The sequence below is a fragment of the Ambystoma mexicanum genome, chromosome 6q, assembly GCF_040938575.1.
Source record: "Ambystoma mexicanum isolate Mex_15411 chromosome 6q, UKY_AmexF1_1, whole genome shotgun sequence".
NCBI classification, from domain to species: Eukaryota; Metazoa; Chordata; class Amphibia; order Caudata; family Ambystomatidae; genus Ambystoma; species Ambystoma mexicanum.
The window spans coordinates 1,302,533,721-1,302,554,994 of record NC_090937.1 but is presented as its reverse complement, the minus strand read 5'-3'; the positions used below and the strand labels follow the sequence as shown (position 1 = coordinate 1,302,554,994).

General features: G+C 46.2%; 1 protein-coding gene across 2 annotated transcripts in view; it reads right to left on the bottom strand.

Moving 5' to 3' along the window:
* The window catches only part of FAM184B (family with sequence similarity 184 member B), an 805,260-nt gene that overhangs the window by 391,271 nt on the left and 392,715 nt on the right, over positions 1-21,274 (bottom strand). For both annotated transcript variants that reach the window (XM_069631907.1, XM_069631908.1), the window contains one exon: positions 18,381-18,504. In XM_069631907.1, the coding sequence (XP_069488008.1) occupies positions 18,381-18,504 (124 nt within the window). The remainder of the gene's footprint in view (positions 1-18,380; positions 18,505-21,274) is intronic.

Sequence of the window (21,274 nt, the reverse complement as noted above, 5' to 3'; positions counted from 1 at the left end):
CTCAGGGTTGGATTTGTAATGGTTGTGTTGGGATTCTGATTTTGTAGGTGTACGGCGTGCTGTTTCCCGTTCCGGCCCCATGTTTTTACTTCCGTTTCCGTATATTTACGGCCACCGTATTTTGCGATTACCGCTCATTACGGTGACCGCTATGATGGGTGGCGGAATTGCACCTAGGGCGCCGTACGACGGCGGTGAGGGGCGTTTTGGGGACATTTCCGCCATCGCGGACTTTGCACTTCCGCCATGGCGTAATGCTCGTGCCCGATGGGTCATAATTAGCCGCACTTTACTCCATCGTGCGATGGCGGAAACGCTATTTACGCTATGGCGGTCAGGTCAGTTACTTTCCGCCAGGGTCGTAATGAGGGCCAGTATCTTGAACTGAGTGATATACGCTTTGGACTTGGCTCATAAATTCCCTTCCAAGGCTGTACACAACTCCTTGTATACAAGATTAAAGCCAAGGTATCTAACAGAGTGACTACGTTCCAAACGTGCACTACCAATTCCCCAACCCATAACTTTCGGTTTCCTTTTGCGAGAAAATATGATTATTCAAGTATTGCTCCTGTTGACTATTAGGTTTTTATCATCAGCATAGGACCTAGATGCTGTTAACTTTCATTGTAGTCCCACGGGAGTCAAGTCAAAGAACAATAGATCATCGGCAAAGGCCAACCATTTTATTGTGGCCAAGCCGTGGCTAATCGGGAATGAGTTTAAAGTCTCCCATAGGCGCACTATGTCATATGGTAAAAAAGAAGGGTTGCCAAAAAACACCCCTGTCTTAATCCCACTGAAGATTCTAATCTGAGCATAAGTGTTGTGGTGGAATAAGGAAATCAGCTTCACTAATGCTGCGGTAACCCCCCCCCCGCCAAGAGTTTATGCCACAGTTCGGGTCAATTCACTCTGTGAAATGCACTTGTTAAGTCCAAAGAGACTTTATAGAACGTGTCCAGAATGCCCTTGTAAACCAAAGCCCTAACATGGGGTACAATAGTTGCATTAAGTGCAGTACCTATAACCTATGATTTGGCTATATGCTACAATGTTCAGTTTGTTTACCCACAACTCCAGTTTCTTCAAGACCATGGTGGCAAAGATTTTATTAATAGCATCTAAAAGAGTGATAGGTCTATAGTTTGATGGGTTAGACGTAGCGCCCTTTTTTGTATATTGGAATTATATATGCTACACTCCATAAAGTGGGGAAAACACCTGCAATCATGCTATCTCTAAAAAGATGAGATAATATGGATGCCCACAAATCAGGATCGTGTTTCAAGGTTATGGGGGAGAACCTATCAGGACCAGGCGCCCTCGGCCCCTTGCTTTTCTGAATCATCTGCCTTAAGTCTACTGAATCAAAGAGGTCCAGGACACTGTATTCGATAGATAATTTGGAAGGTCGAGCATCCTATTTTCATTGGGTTCCCTAAAAACACTTGCATAATACAATACCTATGTATCTTAGTTAATTACAAATGATGCTGCCATCATCTCTCCCTCTGCTTGCTTGTTTGTCAGTTTCCAGAACTGAGACACATCTAGTTTTAACAAATATTCAACAGCCGATTGGCTGTCTTTCACAACAAGGCAGAGCTTCATACCCTTATTGAAATTCCGATAGTACTGTTTAATTTTCCTTTTTTGATCGTTGTACTCTTTTTCAGATAGATTAGAAGCCGCAAATTACAAAGATGGAATTTTTTATCTTAAAGTTAAACCTGTGCGGATGATTTGCCTGATTTAAAACAAACCCTCCATTTGCATAGTTGTGCCAAGTTGTGCTTAAGTGCCAAGGACGAGTATGCTCGTCCTTTTTGCATAGACTTGCATAATAGCCTGGCAGTTAAGGGGTTAAGGCACTCAGCAATAGTGACTTCAATCATCACACAAGAGAAGCAATTAACCTTGTCATCCTGAGAGAGCACCTCCCTAATTACATTGGTATATTTATTTAGCAGAAAGGTATTCTATCTTACCCTCAATCCTTTTTAACAGGGCTCTATAAAGGGTAACCATCTACAGATTTACAATTTAATAAGGGGAAGGGTCTCAGAAAAGGTTAAGGGGAAGTGGTCACTCACATTTAGCTTCTGTATAGTTAGTGAACAACAACAAAAGGCTAAAGAAGTAGAAACAAAGATGTGGTCAATCCACAAGATGGCGTGCCAGCGACACCATGTAAAAACGTGCTCCTCATTCTCCAAATATCTAGGCAGGTGTAGAGAAAGGTCCCACAACTTAAAGAAATCACAGCATGTACCAACCCAAAGCCTGGCCCTAGAATTCCTAATTACTGGAGGCCTTATATATTGGAGCAGCAGAGGCCACCTAGAATTAAAATATCCCCTGACTACAATATTGGCTGCATGACCAGTAACCAACCATGCTTCCAGTACATTGTCCACGACCTCTTGGAATTCGCTAAGTTGGCTTTTAGCCGGGTTGCAATACAGATTTAAAATCAATATTTCCAAGATGTTGTCTGGCAATTTGAGACCAGTCGGTAATATTCCTGCAAAGCTATTATCAGCCATAAAGGCCTCAGACTTTGCCCTAACATCAAAAGCTGTTGCCAGTCCTCCATTGGGTCTCCCCTCGAGTGCCCTATAAACCGCTTGGGAAAAAACCTGAAAACCATTCATAGAAAGGGTAGAAGAGTACATAGTCTCTTGAAACATTGCTATATCGTACTCCTGTACCAAATGCCCTCAATTTGGCAGCATTATTGAAGCCACAACGGTTCTAGGAGAGAAACCTAAGGACTGTCGTTACAGATTTGGATGGGCTTCTCTGGGCAGGATGTTCTTACATATGGCCTCTAGAAGCCATGACAAATCCTTACATCCAAGAGAATTAATGGCAGCAGTAACAGCTACGGCCTTTGCCAAAGAGGCCCCTGCAGATTTTTTGGTATCATATCCCATTCTTTCACAACCATTATGCACAAAACAGTCTATTTGTTCTTGATTAGAAAAGTGTATCATGTCAAAGCCCATGGTTATCATGGTATCAGACTTGTCCCAAACCAGTTTCGCCACCAGTGTAGAATGAAAGTATGCAATTCATCTGGTAAGGCCAGAATCAGGAATTACAATAACATATATGTCTCCAGAATGAAGTGATCTCAACGCTGGAATCTCTGCGAAGATACACAATAGCTTGGAGTAATTCCACTCTAGTGGTCCGTTAACTTGTGTCAGATTCTCCAGTTTAAAAATGTGAATATCGTGATCTAATGACTTATTTGCAATCTTTGCATTTGTTTCCTCTCTCTGCTTGCCTTCAGGCGGGCATGTCCAAGTTATTTTTTAAGTAGACTGGTGGCAGAGTTTGTAGAGGGCCTCTCCACGGGAGGTGATAGAGTTTTCTCTTACACTTGAATATAATCAACCTGCTGTGGACATTCAGCCCCAACCACCTCTCCTTCTGCTATAATAGGTACCGCCGGCAAATCTTTTTTAGCTGTAGATATAAAGTTTGTGATTTTTGGTGAATTAGCAATTTAGCATTTTTCCTTTGAATTGTTTTGATATTTTGGGGGGTCAAGACTGCTATTGAATGTGATGAATCCTGTGAAATCATCACTAAAAGCCCGGTATTTGCCTCCTCTCATGTGGCAGCCGCTACCTGATCCTGATCCTGGGGGTGGTATTATGAGGGAGGATCATCTGGAAGGAGACACATATTGAGAGAAAGTGATAACTCCACTAACACGTGATTCTTCCATTCCCCCTGAAACACTGATGGCGTATTGTAAAGTCAAGTAATGTCACTGTGAATATACACATAACATCTCCTGTTTCTGATCATCTTCAGTTCAACAAACAATTGAAACAACATAGCCTTAGAAACTCTAAAACCATTATAGACTTCTAGACCCATAACGCCTATGGTACTGGGACGAGGAAGGAAAGGGAGCAAAGAGCTAACAATGATTAATAGTGCTGCTAAGAAGATCATGCAGTCTAGTTGTTACAATTCCAATCAGGGAAGTAGGACATGGAAATCACCCGGGGGTGAAGGAAGCCAAAGAAACCACAGAAGCCAAGGAGGCGAGGAAAGCAAGAGAAGCAGGTGAAGCAGAAGCAGAAGTGGAGGAAACAGCCGAAGCAGACACTGGAGGAGAAGTTGTGCAGTGCTGCCGAGTATGCAAAGTGGGAAGCAGAACCGTGGAGGACAGCAGCAGGTGAAGAAACCCAGCTGAAAAGCAGAGGTGCTTCCGAGCCGCAAGAATCGCTCTGGTGTAGGGGAGTGCCTGGAGACCCAACAGAGCCTGGTGACCTCTGACAGTTTACCAAAGTCCTACCCGCATCGAGACCGCACCACAGCACTGAGAAAAGACACAGAGACACTGAGAGACACTGGTGAGTTGGCCCAAACAAAGAGGTAACCTGTGCATGCTCCGAAAGAACAGTTAATATCAAAAGCCAGTTTTGAATACCCACTAAGTAGAAAAGAGCGGCAAAAAGGGCGCAATTCTGCTTACATGGGATATCAGTTTGGGGAAACCTGTAACCCCCCACGCCACCACGAAAGAGACTATAAAGATGAGATAACGAGGCAAAGAGGATTCAATGCCCCTCCTTTGATATATCAGTTTGGGGAAATCTGGAACCTGCATTGCCACCAGCAAAGAGAGTATCAAAACAGGCAAACATTGTACAATTCTCCTCATATGAGATATTGGTGTGGAGAAACTTGGAGCAAGCATTGCCACAAGCAGAAGAAAACATTGACAGTTGCATGTAGTTGCCATACTTCCTGGCAGGCGAGTAGACCAGGAGGGGAACAAGTTGTATGAAATAGAATGTAATCCTGGCAGGCGAGTAAACCAGGAAATGAAAAAGTTGTATGAAGCTGAAGTCAATCCTGGCAGGCGAATAAACCTGGAAAGTAATAGTTGCTTTAAAGAAGGAAATTTGGTTGTGGTAAAGTGTGCTGTCTTGACAAAAGTATTCTATGGAAAGGATCCTTCTAAATAATTGTTTTACATCTTGGGAAGAGTACTTTGTGGAAGAAATAGTTGCTTTGGTATTGAAGAAGTGGTTTTGTGAAAGACATTTTCTTTATCAATGTGAAAGACGTGTTGGATGAAAAAGACATTTTCCATTGAACTGAATAGAACACTGTTGAAACAAAACTTGTTCAAAAGTCTTCCTCAATGGATTCAGGGGAAGGGAATCAAACCCTGGTCACAAGGATTGCTTTGTGGGAATTATAAGTTTGAACTTTTGCACATTTTGGTTGAATTGAAAACAGATACATGTACCTTTTGCCCTTTGGTTGTATATGATAGTGTGAGGGTCAGGTACATTTGGACTCAAGGTAATTTTTCTTTAGCTTTAGTTTACTAGGTAGGAACATTTTCGTTAGGAGAGGGACCCAGAAATTGCCCATTCCCGGGCACCATAAAAAATGTTGATGTGTACATTCCCTATCCATACAGAAAAAAACATTCCCTGTGTACTATCACACATCATATAAGTAAGTAAGGTGCACAAACTATAGACTAAAATCCTTGATAGAATGGAACAATTTCCATGTCCTACTCAAGCACATTTTTCATCTACCATGGGTCACTCCCTGTGGTGCCCCAGGGATCCTGCCCATCTCCAATGATATATAATGTATTTACAAATTCCTCTGTTCGATATGCAGGATGAGAAAGTATTTTCTACACAAACTATGCCTACAACACCCAGATTCTGCTTCAATTGTTGGGTGATCATGAGAAAGACTGTGCTTATTAATGTCTTTCATGCTGTTTTTCAAAGCTGGATGGCCCACAACTATCTTGCGCTTAACGATGATAAAACCGAGCTGCTGATTATTGGAACACCTAATCGTCTAAAGAAACTGGGAGATAAGTATCAGAGCTTTGGAATTGCATGCATTAATGATAAGGTTTCTACCAAGGTTAAAAACATTGGAGTCTATTTAGACTCCAATCTCTCCATGAGGCCACGGGTTAATAGTATAGTGTCTAGCTGTGCATACTATCTCAAGCTCCTATGACAAATTCAGCCCTTTCTGTCTAAAGCCAGTTGTTCCATCAATGCCAGAGCCCTCATCTGCTCCAATATTGATTATTGTAGCAGTCTCTTGGTGGTGGACTCTGGTTCAGATAATCTTGCAAAGCTTCAATTGCCTACAATGGGGCTGTGCGCAACATCTACAATCTTCATGGCAAGGAACACGTTTCAAGTGCCTGCAATGAACTTTAATGGCCCCCAGTGGAATCAAGGGTTATGTTCTGGCTGCTTAGTTTTACCCACAAATGCATGTATGGTGCGCCCCAGCTTATCTTAAGGAGAGAATTGATAGGCTGATGTTCATAGAGAATTTCACTTGAACAATACTTGCCAACTAATCCAACCCATATATTGTCTAGCGCAAACTGGTAAACTTGCCTTCGACTACATGGAATTCACTTCCACCTTATTTGAGAAGAGTCAAAGCTATCTTGCTTTTAAAACATGCTTTGAAAACACATCTTTTTAAGTGTTTGATGTTTTGTTCCTCGCTTCCTGGATCTTGTTGCTGATCTCTGACTAGATGCGTCCGATCCTTCCTTTAAGGTTCTTTGTGTGTCCTGTCTAGTTTGTCTTGTTGGTCCGGTGCTGACTCGATGTTCAATGTTATGCATCCTGATGACCATGGGTTTGTTTGCGATTTACAAATAAATAAGTAATCCCAATTATCAGTTATAAAGTGGACACATATTTGCAAGAAATAGAGCTGCAGTGTTTGAGTGAGGGTGATGTTTAGCGATGCTCCAGACAGGGACAAGGGTTTTGAAGGCTGATGCGACAAAAAAATCTCTGGAGTCCCATGAACATGCAATCCACATCCTCCCTGACTTAGCACCAGCGACCGAAAAAAGAAAAGGAAGAGGCTCAATATCATAAAGAAGACCTTTTTGGATTGCAGTGTAAAAGCGAGGTTGCTAAGACCTGCTAAACTTAGGGTGTCCTGAGACAAGAAGGAATTTATCTTTTCGGATCCTGAGAGTACTGAGAAGCTGTTGACAACCATACCTATGAAGACAGCACCTTGTCAGGACAATGACTGAGGTGCCTGGGTCTCAGGGAGGCCCTAATACATTACGTTGATGTCCTCCTGCTCGTTTTTTTTCTTTTATCTTTGCTTATTCACTATGTAACTCAATGTTTGACTCTGCAATTGATTGCAAATATATAAGGCTGTGAAGACGCTGTTTTATTTGGTGCTGATGGGTGCTATGTAGAGAGTCTTCGTAATTGCTTGATTACTGGGATTTATTGGCGCAGGTGCCAAGGGTGTGCACTGGCAGTGGCTGGGTTCCTGTTGAGGTCTGGGGCCAGGAAGAGGGCGGCACCAAGAGTTCTGAGGTTAGCAATGAGCACTTGATTTGGACTTCTATTGAGATCTTCGAGACATTTCCCCCTATTTGAATGAGGACTACTAGGGTGAACCACCGTGATGACAGGGCAGGGCGCAACAGGTTTTTTTAATGATTGGTGTGGGCCAACCATGTGGAGGGTGCTCCTCCTGTTATGTTGTCTATTGGTTGTATGTTAAATTACAATAAATTATATTTAAAAAAGGAAAAACACATTCATCCTGATAAATGGAGGCAAATCCCAGCCTCTAGTAGAATAATGGCTCTCAAAGATGAATCTCATGAGCTTGGGCCCATTATCTCTTCTTTTGCCAAGTACACATTTTAAGCTCTAAGCTCTATTTTCGGAAACATCTTGTTCTCTGTAAACATCTGTGCATGCATCTGTAACCAGACGTGGACCCCTTGCTCACTGTGCTCAGAGAGGCACAGCTCTAGCTCACTGATGAGGCCCAACAAGGCTGAAACACGTGTATGGAGTACCTGTTGGTACTCTTGTTCAAAGGACGTTTGCCTGGCATTTCGGTGCTGGACTGCCCTTGTGGGTGGGACAAAGAGTGATATTCAAATTGATATTCCTCCTTTGTGAAAAGTACAGTGAGCTAAAAGCGATGGCTGCGGGCTCTCAAAGTGGGACAAAACCACAGAACAGGTTATCATGCCATGTTCATTCTAAGATAGGCACACTTGCCACCTTATATGAGCTTGTTCACATTGTCTCTTCTTTTGCCAAGTACACATTTCAAGCCCTAGTGTAGTCCGCATTGTTGCTGCAACACCCTCCTTAATGGCCTCTGTAACTCCAGACTTGCCCCCATCTTTCATGCCTTAACATGCCTGATCTCAGGTCAGCAGAAATGTGTCCATATCACCCGTGTGCTCATGGACCTCCACGGACTCTGCCTCCTCACTTGTATACATGTCAAATATCTGTACATCACCCTCAAAGTCATACAGTGCTGAAATAAATAAGGCTACCCAAAGGACAAGCAATAACTCACATTCGAAAATGCACTTACTTGCAGCCCCAGTGCATGACTGCTAGAATCCCAAAAGATATACAAAGAAAGGTCCAAAAACCAATCCTCGTGTTATGCTCTGGAAGTCTGTCATCCTATCTGAAAGCCACTCCCTCCTTACTTGCATTTAGGAACAAACTCAAAGCCCTTTTGTTCACGCTCCATTCCCACCATTTCAAACCTAACCGTTACACTGGACTAGTGCTTTGATATGCTCTATGCTTACTTCTCCCTATCTAATGCATGCTCCCCCTATCTTCGTTAACATCTTATTCTCTGTAAACATCTGTGCATGCATCTGTAACCTCTACAGCTGTGTAAGAATCCACCTTTATTAGTCAAGGTAAAGTCCTCTGCTGCCCGTCGAGCTGTGGTCCATGTAATATAAATAACTCCAATTAAATACAAAACAAATAAAATCATTTCTGTGAAACAGAACTGGAGATGCTGCTTTTTTGTTTATTTAAAAAACATTTGATTAAATTCAGTTATAAAAAGCATAATCGCCATGCACAAGAAATATAAAAATTCAGCAAGAACAGTTTAACCACGCCAACAAATACTCCTTCAAAACAGCCTGTTCAAACAGACCAATCAAGTTTTAATTTTCAGAGGTGCAAGCAATGAAATTCCTCAGAACAGAAAACACGACTACATCTGTTCTCATCTAAATGGACACCCAAATAGATTTTGTGGATGAAATTCAGGGAGACGATACACTACACAACATCATAGCACAGCAATATTAGCAACCACACAAGCAAATTCTTGACAAGAGTTGGTAGTAATCAATTGCTAACAGACACAATAAGCTCCAGAACCTCTGGGAATTTGAGCTTCATCAGTCCACAAAAATGAAAAAGCCTTAACCGGGGACCAATGAAATCTGACAGACGGATAAACGAGCACCCCTACCCAACTAGTCAGATTTGTGAATTGCGGAGTCAAGAATGCGAGTTCACCACATCAGGAGCGGAAAGTAAATAACTAATATATGGGCCCCAAATATCTGGTGGGCGTGCGTGTAGGGGAAGGGTACGTATGAACTCAGTGTCCATGTCTTGACAATAGAGAATGTCCTTCTTCCATGCCGTGAGTAAAGGCAGGGGACCTCGTCCCCATGCCAGGGCTACTCTTCTACGGGCGAGCACCAGGAGCAGAGAAGCCAGCTTCCTCACTGGGGCTTGTAAGTGTTTTGTCATACTCAGGAGCGCGATGGTCGGATCGGGGGCCAGTATCTCACCTATTATGTCACTCGTATGTTGTAAGACTGAGGACCAAAATCGGGCTACTCCCGGGCAGTGCCATGCAAGGTGAATGAAGTCAGCGGAGGGAGCACCACATCTCTCGCATTGGTCAGAGGTTTCGGGGTAGTGGCGCCGTTTCTTTTGGGGGGTGTAGTATATTTGATGCACAAAGTTAAAATGGATCTGCTTAAATTGGGTATTTAAAGCAACTTTTTGGGTTTGCCGGAGGATGTAGGTCCAGTCATCTTCGGGTATTGTGAAGTGGAGGGCCGTCTCCCATCTCTGTTTCGCCCTTATGGCGGTCGGAGTCGTATCAGCGAGCAACGACCTATATATAGAGGAAACTAACCTTCCCTCCCCCCCGGCCTGGATCGCATTATGCAATAGGGGCCACGTCGGTGGTTGTTTGGGGAATGTTGGGAAGTGGGCCTGTAGGGTGTGGCGCAGCCTGAAGTAAAGGAAAATATCGAGCGAGGTGGTGCCGCCTCTCTCCCTGATCATTTGTGGGGTCAGAAACACGCCATCAGGGAAGAGGTCTCCAATAGATTGGATATTGGTCTTATCAAGCCATATTAGAAATACTTTCTCGTTGGTCAGGGGAATGCCAGGGATGAACTTGATTGGCAGTAACGGGGAGTATCTTATCTGTAGTTCGTATTTACGGGCGATTTTTCTCCAGATGGCGTATGAGGATAGGACCGTATTTAGCGTGTTATATGGGACCGGGAGATTGCTGAGGATGACAGCTGTTAAGAAGTCGGGGGAGGCCAAGGCGCGCTCAACCTGAACGTGAGGGCGGACATACTCAGTGGCGTACCAGTGGCTTAGGAATTGGGCTTGAGCGGCCCAATAGTACTTTTCTATATCAGGGAGTGCCAGGCCACCCTGCGACACCGGTAATGTCAGTGTCGTATAGGCGACTCTTGCTGGTTTGCCAGCCCATGTTAGTTCAAGAATAAGGCTCCTAATTTTCTGAAGAAATGTGCGTGGAAGTATGAGGGGTATATTCGTGAATAAATAAAGGAGTTTGGGGAGAATCATCATCTTGATCAATGAGACCCTTCCCCACAGCGTTAAGGGGAGCGACTTCCATCTCTGGATACGCTCTCGGAGGGATTGGAACACTTGTCCATAGTTATCTTTAAATATCTCATCATGGTTGAGCGACATGAGAATGCCGAGGTAGCGAACCCCGGTGTTTCCCCACTTAAATCCATGATCGTCTCGGAACTTAGGAGTAGCCATAGTCAGCGGGAATATTACCGATTTGGAGTTGTTTATTTTAAGACCAGAAACGCCGCTGAATCGGATCACCTCGCGCATGATTGGGTTGAGATTAGTTTGGGGATCTTTGATGAACAGCATCACGTCGTCTGCGTAGAGGGAGACGATCAATCTATGTGGGCCAAAGGTAAGGCCTCTATTAATTCGGTGCGTTCTTAGTCTGGAAGCAAGTGGTTCCATAACCAGGGCAAATATAAGGGCCGACAGGGGACATCCCTGCCTAGTGCCGCGCTCTAACCTGACTCCGGGGGATCTTATAGCGCCAAGGGTGATGTAGGAGCGGGGTTCGTTATACAGTAGTGACACCATCCTAATAAAAAGTTTTCCGAGACCCATTTGTGTAAGTGTTGCAAAGAGATATGGCCATTCGACGGAGTCGAAGGCCTTCTCAGCATCTAATAAAACTGCGATGGCCTGTTGTGTGGGGTCGAGTGCTGCAATGACTCCAAACAGTCGGCGGATACCATATGTTGTGTTGCGTCCAGGAATAAAGCCGGCTTGGTCACCCAGCACCAGCGCGGGCATAAGGGGAAGGAGACGTTTTGCTAGAATCTTGGCCAGAATCTTGTTGTCAAGGTTAATTAATGAGATCGGCCTGTAGGAGGCGCAATCGTCTTGGGGTTTGCCTGGTTTATGGATGAGGACTACATTGGCTTCACGGAGGGTGGGTGGAAGAATCCCTCGCTCTAGGGCCTCTTCGTATACTCGGAGGAGTAACGGGGCTAGCGTGGACACGTATGCTTTGTAAAATTCTCCAGTGAGACCGTATGGACCAGGTGCCTTGGTGTTCGGGAGAGAGTTTATTGCCTCTGTGATTTCCTCTTGAGAGATGGGCGTGTTCAGTGGTTCGCGTAGATCTTGAATCACCCAATACAGTTCGGTGTCATTAAGGTAGTTCTGAAGCTCTTCAGGGTTAGTAGTGATTTGAGAGCTATACAGGTCTTGATAGAATTTGTGAAATGTGTTCACAATATCTTCCGCAGTGTAAGCCAGGTTTCCCTGCGTGTCTCGGATGCGTTCCACCCGAGGGAGTGTTTGGTCAAGTCTCAGGAGACGGGCCAGGAGCGCCCCGGGTTTTTGCCCCTCGCCATACTGTCTGATCCTGTGGTTGCGGCCCAAGAATTTCAGTTCACGTTTGGCTGTCTCATGGAATTTTGATAGTTCCATTTTTAGGTCGGCCAGGGTCTGCGCATCCGGGGATGCTGTTTGTTTATTTTCAAGGTCTTTCAGGCGTTGTTCACTGTCTGTCAGTTTGCGCCTAATCAGTTTCAGGATGCCATTTTCCTTGGCCATGCCCACCCCTCTCACGTAGCATTTCAATGACTCCCATAGCGTGCCGGCCGATGCCACTGAGCCCTGGTTTATCTCAAGGAAAGTGGTGATGTCTTGTTGGAGCCCATCCGCGAAGATGGGATCTGAAAGCGAGCCCGATTTAAATCTCCAGTTCACTGGGGTTTTTGGGGACTCCGAGAGCATGAACTCGAGTGTGACCATGGAGTGGTCGGAAAGAGAGCGTGGCAGGATTTGACAGGGTCCCCAATTGTATGGACTGCGGGTCGATACCAGTAAGTAGTCGATGCGAGAGCTGGTGTTATGGACCGCTGAATGGAATGTGTAGTCCTGGGAGTTTGGATGGGTGTGCCTCAAATGCCTGACAGATCTCTGTAACCTGATGACTGGCTCTGGAGGTTTTGTTGCTTGAACCATGCGATTTGTCGGTCTGGGGTCTAGGGGGGTATTGAGGTCTGCTCCCCAGATGATCGTTGCTGATGTGTACGCACCCAGATTTGACATAATCCAGTTAAAGTTATTCGGACCGTCGACATTGGGGGCGTAGGTGTTCACCAAAACTATTTCCTTCCCGGCAAGTAGCCCCTTTATCAGCAGGAACCTGCCTTCCTCATCCTTCTTAAAGCTGATCAGGCTAAAGCTGGCTTTCTTTTCAATCAGTATTGCAACGCCTCTCGCATATGAGGAGTACGAAGAAAAGTATCTATGGCAACCCCACAAGCGGACCCAGTATTGCTCTGCCGATGGTGTAAGATGGGTTTCCTGTAACATAGCAATAGTGATCTTGTGTCTCCGTAGGTATTGAAGAACCTTCCTGAGTTTAGAGGGTTGGTTGCCGCCTCTAATATTCCAAGTAAACCCAGTTTGCAGGAATTGAAAGGGGGGGACAGGCGTCACCCCAACTGTGCGGATCAGATAGTACTTAGGAGTGCGGAGGGACCTGTTGCAACTCACATGTTCCGGATTGAGGATCTGTGCTCGTTGTGCGCCTGAACGTAGTTGATTGGGCGAGAACAACTTGATAACTCTTGATTCCCTCCCCTGCGCAGGCAACCCCCAACAGGCCCGCGATATGCCCACCCCCCCCCTGCATGGGCAACACCCAACTGGCCCTTGGTAAACAGTCCCCTGTAAACAAAACAGTCAGCATTGCTGTGCTAGGGGCGCTAGTGGCCCTCCAAGAGGAGGCTTGCTCCCAACCCCAATGTGAATTTGATCCGTGGTGGCGATGTTGTTACCTTTGTGATATCGAGGTATCTCCTATATGCGACAGTTGTGGAATTATTCTTTATGGCGGATCTCTTCTTGGTCTATTTCCCCTCTGGGGGTTTCCGTCATTTTAGACGGATCTGCAGCCATTGCGGTCTAGGTATTCAGTGGTCTCCTCAGGCGTGTTGAAAAACTGAGTTTTGCCTCTGTATTGTATACGTAGTTTCGCAGGGAAAAGCATGGAATACTGAATTTGATTCTCTTGTAGTCTGCGTTTCACTGCTGTGAATGATCGCCTTTGCGCCTGAACTGCTTGGGAGAAATCTGGGAAAAATTGAATCTTGTCTCCATCATATTGGAGCGCGCCTTTGTCCCTTGCGGCTCTCAGGATGGCATCCCGGTCCCTGTAATTGAGCAGTTTCGCTATGATGGGCCGAGGAGTTGTTCCTGGGACAGGCCTCGCGTTAGGAACTCTATGGGCTCTCTCAACGATGAAGAGCTTTGATAGGGTCTCCGCTCCAAACAGGTCTGTGCAGATCTTCTCGACGTATTCTTCCATTTTTTGATTAGGCTGATGCTCTCTAACGCCAATGATCCTTATGTTACTCCGTTGGGAGCGTCCTTCAAGATGTTCGTTCTTGGTGCTCACAGCTTTCACTTGGGCCTCTAATAAGGATACTCTGGAGGTTAAGGATGCTGTGCGGTCGTCAAGGTCGGAAACCTCTGCTCGACAGTGTCTAATCTGTCAGCGTGCTTGTCCTGCCGATGTTGGAGCTGGTCGACTTTGGAAGAAAGAGAGTCCAGTTTGCTCCCCAGGCCCCCATTCCGGCCTTGAGGTCCAACAGAATTTCTGTGATGTCAAGCTCTTGCACCTCTCCAACTTCGTGGGGCTGATCTTGATTGGGTGACTGCGGTCTGCTGTTTGAGGAGGTCGCTTTGGTGGAGGAACAGCTTTCAAAGTTTAATTTTCTCTGTGACCTATCATTCTTCCCCATCTTTGTGTTGAATCTGGGCGACAGAGCGCCGGAGGGACCACGGGCGACACGCTCGAAAGGCCCAGCTGGAGGGTCGCAGGATATCCTGGTGTCTAGATGGCCGGGGGGGCCTCTGGCGTGTGCTGCGGTGCTCTGATCTCAGATTTGTTTCCGCCCTGTCGCCACTATAGTGTCCTGACCAAGATTAAGAGGGAGTTTGTGCTACTCTAGCGGGGAGGATGCCAACCTGGGCGCCTTCCGGTTAATTCCCTGGCAAAACTCAGATACTGCTGCAGTCTGAGCTCAGCTGCAACCAAGTGTTGAAGGTATGGCTGCGCCAGAGGTCTAGGCCGATTTTCCAGGTGCTGGGTGGGTAATGCACGTGAGGTCTTAGGCGTTTTGAGGTAGTGGAATAGCCCCTTGCAGAATGGACCTTCACTTTATGATCGTGGGATTGTACGGGCTTCTTTTGTCGGACTATGGGCACCAAAATAGCGGGCGCGTTGTGTGTCCTGCAAAAACGCTGTATTCCTTGGGCGGGGTTGGGGGCCCTGGGATGATTGTGGCGCGGGAGAGCAGGGGCTCCTGTTGCTCAACCCGCCAGTCGACGATATTGCCTCCTGTGAGTGAATATTTGCAGGTCGTGCAGGGTCGAGGTGATCGCTGGTTGGCGATCGCAGGAGATCCGGGGCCTGAATAGACCCTTGTGGGGTGCGCAGAGCGCTCGTACCTGGTCTCCTGTTGGTGTGCTGCTGCGATCACAATGCCGCTCCTCGCGTGACCGGCAAGCTCCGCTGGCCCTCCGATCCCGCGTCGGCTGCCGCAGCCGTGCTATCGCTGGCTCCCCTCGATCCTCCCGGAGCTCCGGCGGGGCGCGGCGGGCGTTCTGGACCAGCGCCGACAAGGGCAGCGAAGGCGCTGTCGCTCGTTGCACTCTGCGCTGCAGGGATTTCGGCGAGACGCGGACGGCGCCTCGCGTTGATACGGCCGGCTCAGCTCTTCCGTGGGCACCCGGTCCACCGCAGCTCCAGCGAAGGCCGCGTACCCCGGACGGATGAAGGGAGGGGGGGTGGAGCACCACGCTGTCCGTCGCTCACGGGCAAAAACACAGGTGGTTGGCAAAATGAATGCAGGGGTCTGTGCAGAAGCGCTTTGGCTTTCAGTGGCTGGAGATTCCAGACTGTTTGGCTGCCACGGAAGTCTCGATTTTTCAGGATCTTGGGGGAGCTACACGGAGCTCACAGGGAGGCCGCCATCTTGGACGGCTCTCTAGCGCCCTCTGACCACTTCCCTACCATAACCCCACCTCTCCTCCACCTCCTGCCTCTCGACCCCCTACCCTCATATAGCCCAGCCCGGACCAGGAGTGAAGGCAGAAGCTGACCAGGATGAGAGAATGGAGAGAGAGAGTCCGAGGACGGTCAATGACATAAGTGCCACATGGCCAGAAGGCCGGCTGAAACTCTGGACATCCCTGAGAGTCAGGGAGTGCACGGAGAAGAAACTGTGTCTCTGGGAACATTGAAATGACTGTGAAGCCGCCACAGAGAAGGAGAGGCTCCTGAGAGCCACCAGAGCCCCACGACAGAGCCCAGCTGCTCTGGAGGAGCCGAACACCACGCAGACTGTGTGCAGGTGACTGGAGGGACACAGAAAGCCTTAGAAGGTGGTGGCACAAGCTGAGAAGCTGGGGAAGGAGGATCTGAGACCCTGCAACCGTGGGAGAAATGGCTGATTGACATGGATTTGTACTAGGACTTGGCAGGAGATTGAACCGAGCCTACAAAGTGGGAAGCTAAAGCCAGAAGTATGAGTCTGGGACCTGCACCCATATAAAGAGAACTGTGAAACTGATAGACAGTATATGCAGTACTTGGCAGCTGAGTAAACCCAGTCTGCATGTGACACCACAGCTTGGGAGTGCATCCAAGTTGTTCTTTTTCGTTGCAGTACTTGTAGAGAGGAAACTAGGTCTGCCAACCGGGATCAGGGATCCACCAGAGCTTGGGGAGTGCATCCAAGTTGTTCTTCTTCTTCGCAGTGCCTGGTGGGAGGAAACCAGGTCTGCCAACCAGGGTCAGGATCTCACCACAGCTTGGTGAGTACATGCAGGTTGTTGTTCTCCGTCGCAGAGCCTGGTGAGAGGAAACCAGGTCTGCCAACCAGGGTTAAGGACGCACTCCAGCTTGGAAACACATCCACGCTCAGTTTATGTATGCAATTGTGCCTGGTGAAAAGAAATCAGGTCTACCGATCAGGGTCAGGGACCCAGGGACAGAAAGAAGTCTGCACAGGGCCAACCAGGGGACGGGATTTCCCCCAACAACGAGAAGCCTAAACAAAGCTGGGGAAGGGAAATATTCCCCAATTCTTCAAGGTCGGAAGATTCCAGAACTGTCTTTTATCTAGGGGAAGGGTACCACTCCCTTTGGCCTGGAAAACTGAACTATTACTTTAGTTTAACCTTAGATGTGAGGGATAGAGTTACGATTCTGACATTGGAAATTAGGACTTTTGCTTTGGACATTCAGTTGAGGCAGGGAAACCACTCTTTGAGGGCGAGATAGGGTTTTCTTTTCCTTTTCACCTTTGAATAAAAGTCTCTAATAATCACCATGATACCTCTGTGTCAGAGTCTTAATTCTGCACCCTTAAAATGCCTTAATCAAGTCTGCAACAGCTCGGTGGGAGTCTAACAGCTCTTCATTCAGCAAAATATTCCTGCCCCTCTTCCCATAAATAAACTCCATCTTTTATCCTTGAATGAACATATTTGTTGTCTTTACTCTGTTCTGTAGTAGTCCAGTTTAGCTGACCTTAGCTGACCAGACCCAGAGACTGATGCATGCCATGCGAGTTCTACCCTCCTCACTGGTATAAACAGTGTCCGCACCATCTTTGTCTTTCTGTGCGGTTGGGGAAGGATGGCCTCTGTGAATTTCATGGGATAGGACCACACATATGACCCTCTAAACAAGAGGCAGGCTCATCAAAATCCCAGCACCATTCCAGCATCTAATGGTCTTGGTCTCAAGCCCTCATCTATATTAGTCAAAAGACCTCACCAGAGCTTGAAAGTGGCACATCTCTCTCAGAGTCGCTCTGGTTCCTTATCCCCGAAGCTTCATTTAATGGTGTTGGCACAATACCCATGTCGAGGTACATAGCACACGTAACACATCAATTGAGACGTTGACGACTTGGAGTATTTAAAATAAATACAGAGGGCTAGACCGACCCATGCAGATGAGTCTCAAATATTTGCAGTGAAGCCAAAGCAAAAGGGACACAAGATGCTAAAATATTTTGAGAGTGTTGACAGCAATGAGAGGAACCAGAAAGGATTGCGGAGCGATTAATTCTGTCCGACACACTGCAAAAACTCCACCACAGCTATGTGCAGTACCAGTGTTCATTATGCAAAATAAAACGTTTAATTCTTATTAGCCTCTTCTGAAAACGTTTTAAGAGGTGATCGTCAGTTTCCTTATCTGCCAATACTATACCATAGTCTTAAGGTCTCAAAGCGAGTTGAAACAGAACCAGATATCTATAGTCTCAAACCTTGATTTTGGTATAGGAAGCAAACTGGCCCAGGTTTGTCAGAAGGTTATTCATATTTTGAAATAAAATATCTTAGTGCAGTAGTCTATGAATCCAATGGGTTCCATGTGATAATGTCACTGTTAAAAAGTCACCAGGAAGGCAACTTCTTATCCCTGACCCCCAAAATTATTTCCCCAAATATTCTAAGAGGCATAAAGTTATATATATATTGTAACCTCCAATCCTGGAATCTTTTGGGAAAGTGATTGTCTGGAGGGTGCATTTTTAGGGTAATGTCGCTACCTGGCGGCCATTTTCACAGCAACATTATCACTGGAAATTATTCAATTTAGGTTGTAGAAACTTTAGGGAATCGTTAAAGGTGATGAAATGAACGTATGTGTTGTTGCTTTACCTGAGACTGTAAATCGTGTCTTTGTTTTTTCCAATCCTCCTGTAAAACCTTAATTTCAGCCTCTTTCTTCTCCGAAGGAAGACATTGCTGGTCGTCTTTTTTCAAAGCACATCTGCACTCAATTCTTTAAAAAATAAAAAGCAGAGCTTACCCAGTTGCACAATGAATTATACTCAAGAGTGAAAACAAACAAGGCTTATATATACATACTAAGAATGGCTCACAAAAATGATATCATTATGAAACATCTACAGGTCGATTCCACATTTAGAAAAACATCAGAGGAAAAGGTGCACGCATAAACAGGGTCAAACTGGTTTGTGGATTTTTAAAGCTGCTCCACATCTAACCAGGCCTAGCACTAAAGATGAGGATGAAAGTAAACAGAATTTGCATGCTTAGTTCAGCTGCAGAGCACATGACAGTGAACCTTTATTCATACCCATTTTCCGACTGACAAAAGAACATGCCCAGAGATAAAGCGCTAACCCAGATGTCAAGGATGTCAATCCAGGCCGCAAAGAAAATTACATCTTGCCATTCACAGATGAGGCAATATAGACGGCTGTCATCTCAGAATCTTAGGTACCAGAGAAAGAGAAAAGTCAAAAAGTATGACAGCACCACAGTGCAATGTTTAAGTAATGAGCGACTTGAATAGAATAAGTAACCTACCTTTAGTAATGTTCTTTCTTGTAGATACATCATTCCTTCCACAGATTTCCCATCTCCTGAAATTTCCTACACAGTTCAGTATTGACTCCATCAACATGTCATGGGAGGTTTCCAGGTTTGACGAGACAGAACACGACACACAACGGAGCGCCATTTGCAAACTAAAGATCAGCATTATGGCAGGAATTACGAACACAATACCCGGACACGTCAGACATTGGGGTGATAACGTCACGCGAAATGAGGGAGGACGAAGATACATTCAAGAGATTCAAGAGCTTTGGCGCCTTGAAACTCGAGAGCCGTGGGACAAAACAATAGCAATCTTTTATCATATCTTAGTGCAGGGACAACCAGACCCAGTACAAAAGAGTTTGAAGAAACTGGTGGGGATGGAAGCAAAAGGTTGGCCAGAAATACAGCTTACAATAGTACACCATTACAGATTATGGCAGGAGAAGGTTAAACAAAAGGCAGATGAGAGGAAGGCAGATGAGGCCAAATTAGTACAGAAGAAGTTATAAAAGTATGCGATGGAAGTGGCGGTGATAACCAGCCCCACGTCACCCGCACAGCAGCAGTACCAACAACTACCACAGTTTGCACCACCCATGGGTGGTGGATACATGGTGCGGGGCGGGTTCCAGCAGGGGTTCAGAGGAAGGGGAGGATTTCAACCGGGGCGTGGCCATGGACTACACACACCACAATCAATGGAGGTTTCAGAGATATGAACAATAAATGCAGCAAGGGACAGGAGATTTTCCAGGGGGTTTCAATCAATGGAGGTTTCAGAGATATGAACAATAAATGCAGCAAGGGACAGGAGATTTTCCAGGGGGTTTCCCAGGACAAGGGAGGGAGCCACCACAGTGTTGGACCTGTGGGCAGCTAGGACATATTTCACGGGCATGTTGACTCAGAGTACAACCAAATTGGGGAGGGCAAGACACGCAGCTGTACCAAGGGGGAGAAGACAAACACACAGCCTCAGGGACAAATGCAGGGCAAATATTAGCAGATGCCACAAGCACAGACGCAGGCACCAGTGCAACAACAAATTCAAATGCAAGCACCACAGATGACGGCACCACTACCACTGTACTTACAATCACCTCAGATCAGGGGGAACACTCAGCAGTTAGCACAACTACAGGATGACGACAGCCAAGAGCCCATGGACACAGTGGCAACAGTGCCAGTGTGACAGGTGGGAGGGGTCACCATGGTGAGAAACAACCCCTTCACAGGGAACGGACTATCTATACACCCACTATAGGACATCCCACAGATGAACTTGATGTATCCCATCCTGTCGATCACCCGCAACCCTGCGGTGGAACCTTGCATAGGGGTGGCAATAAGTGACAAAACATTTTCCTTTCTTGTTGAAACTGGGGTGACTAGGTCATTCATTCATTCATCTGGAAAGGGGCATTTGCATTGTCAGGCGATGCCATGAACACTCAAGGATTCTCTGGGGCTCGAGAAGTGGTTCCTTTCACTGATAACATCTCCTTATCTATAGGAGATCACGACTTATCAGTACCTTTACTTTACTCTCGACAGACGCCTGTAAATATTTTGGGGTGTGAAATCATAAGCAGGCTAAATATGACCATTTCATTCACAGACAAAGGCATAATATGCTCAACACCAGGCATACACATGCTAAACATATAACAGATTGTCCAGGCATATTGTGGGAGCACAGTACAGCGGGGGTGCAAGTGGACCCTGAGATATTTCAATATGGGACAGACATTGCAATTGTATGGATGCCAGGGATTGCAGGAAAGGTGTGGGTAGTACCAAACAAATATTTGTTCAGGCCAGAGACACCACTGGACGAGCCAGAGGGGACGATAGTGTCCATTGAGATTGAGGTAGTGTTGGCACGGGAGGACTGGATTGCAGTACATCAGTGGATGATACAGGAAGGGCATGGAGGGCAATAATTGCAACGAATTAAACTAAATTAAAAATAAATAACTGCAGTAGCAGAGGTATGCAGGTTGACCACAGTGACAGATGATGAGCTATTCAGGGAAGAGAGAATGGAATTGGAGAAAGTGTTTGAAATGAGTGTAACATTTTTGTTACAAATCCTTTACAGGGAGGTTCCACAGAGAATGGTGATGGTGCTGGAAGCGCCACCCTCATTCTTCAAGGAGGACATGCCCAAAGTACCAGACAGTTTGTGGACCACCAGTCCTTAT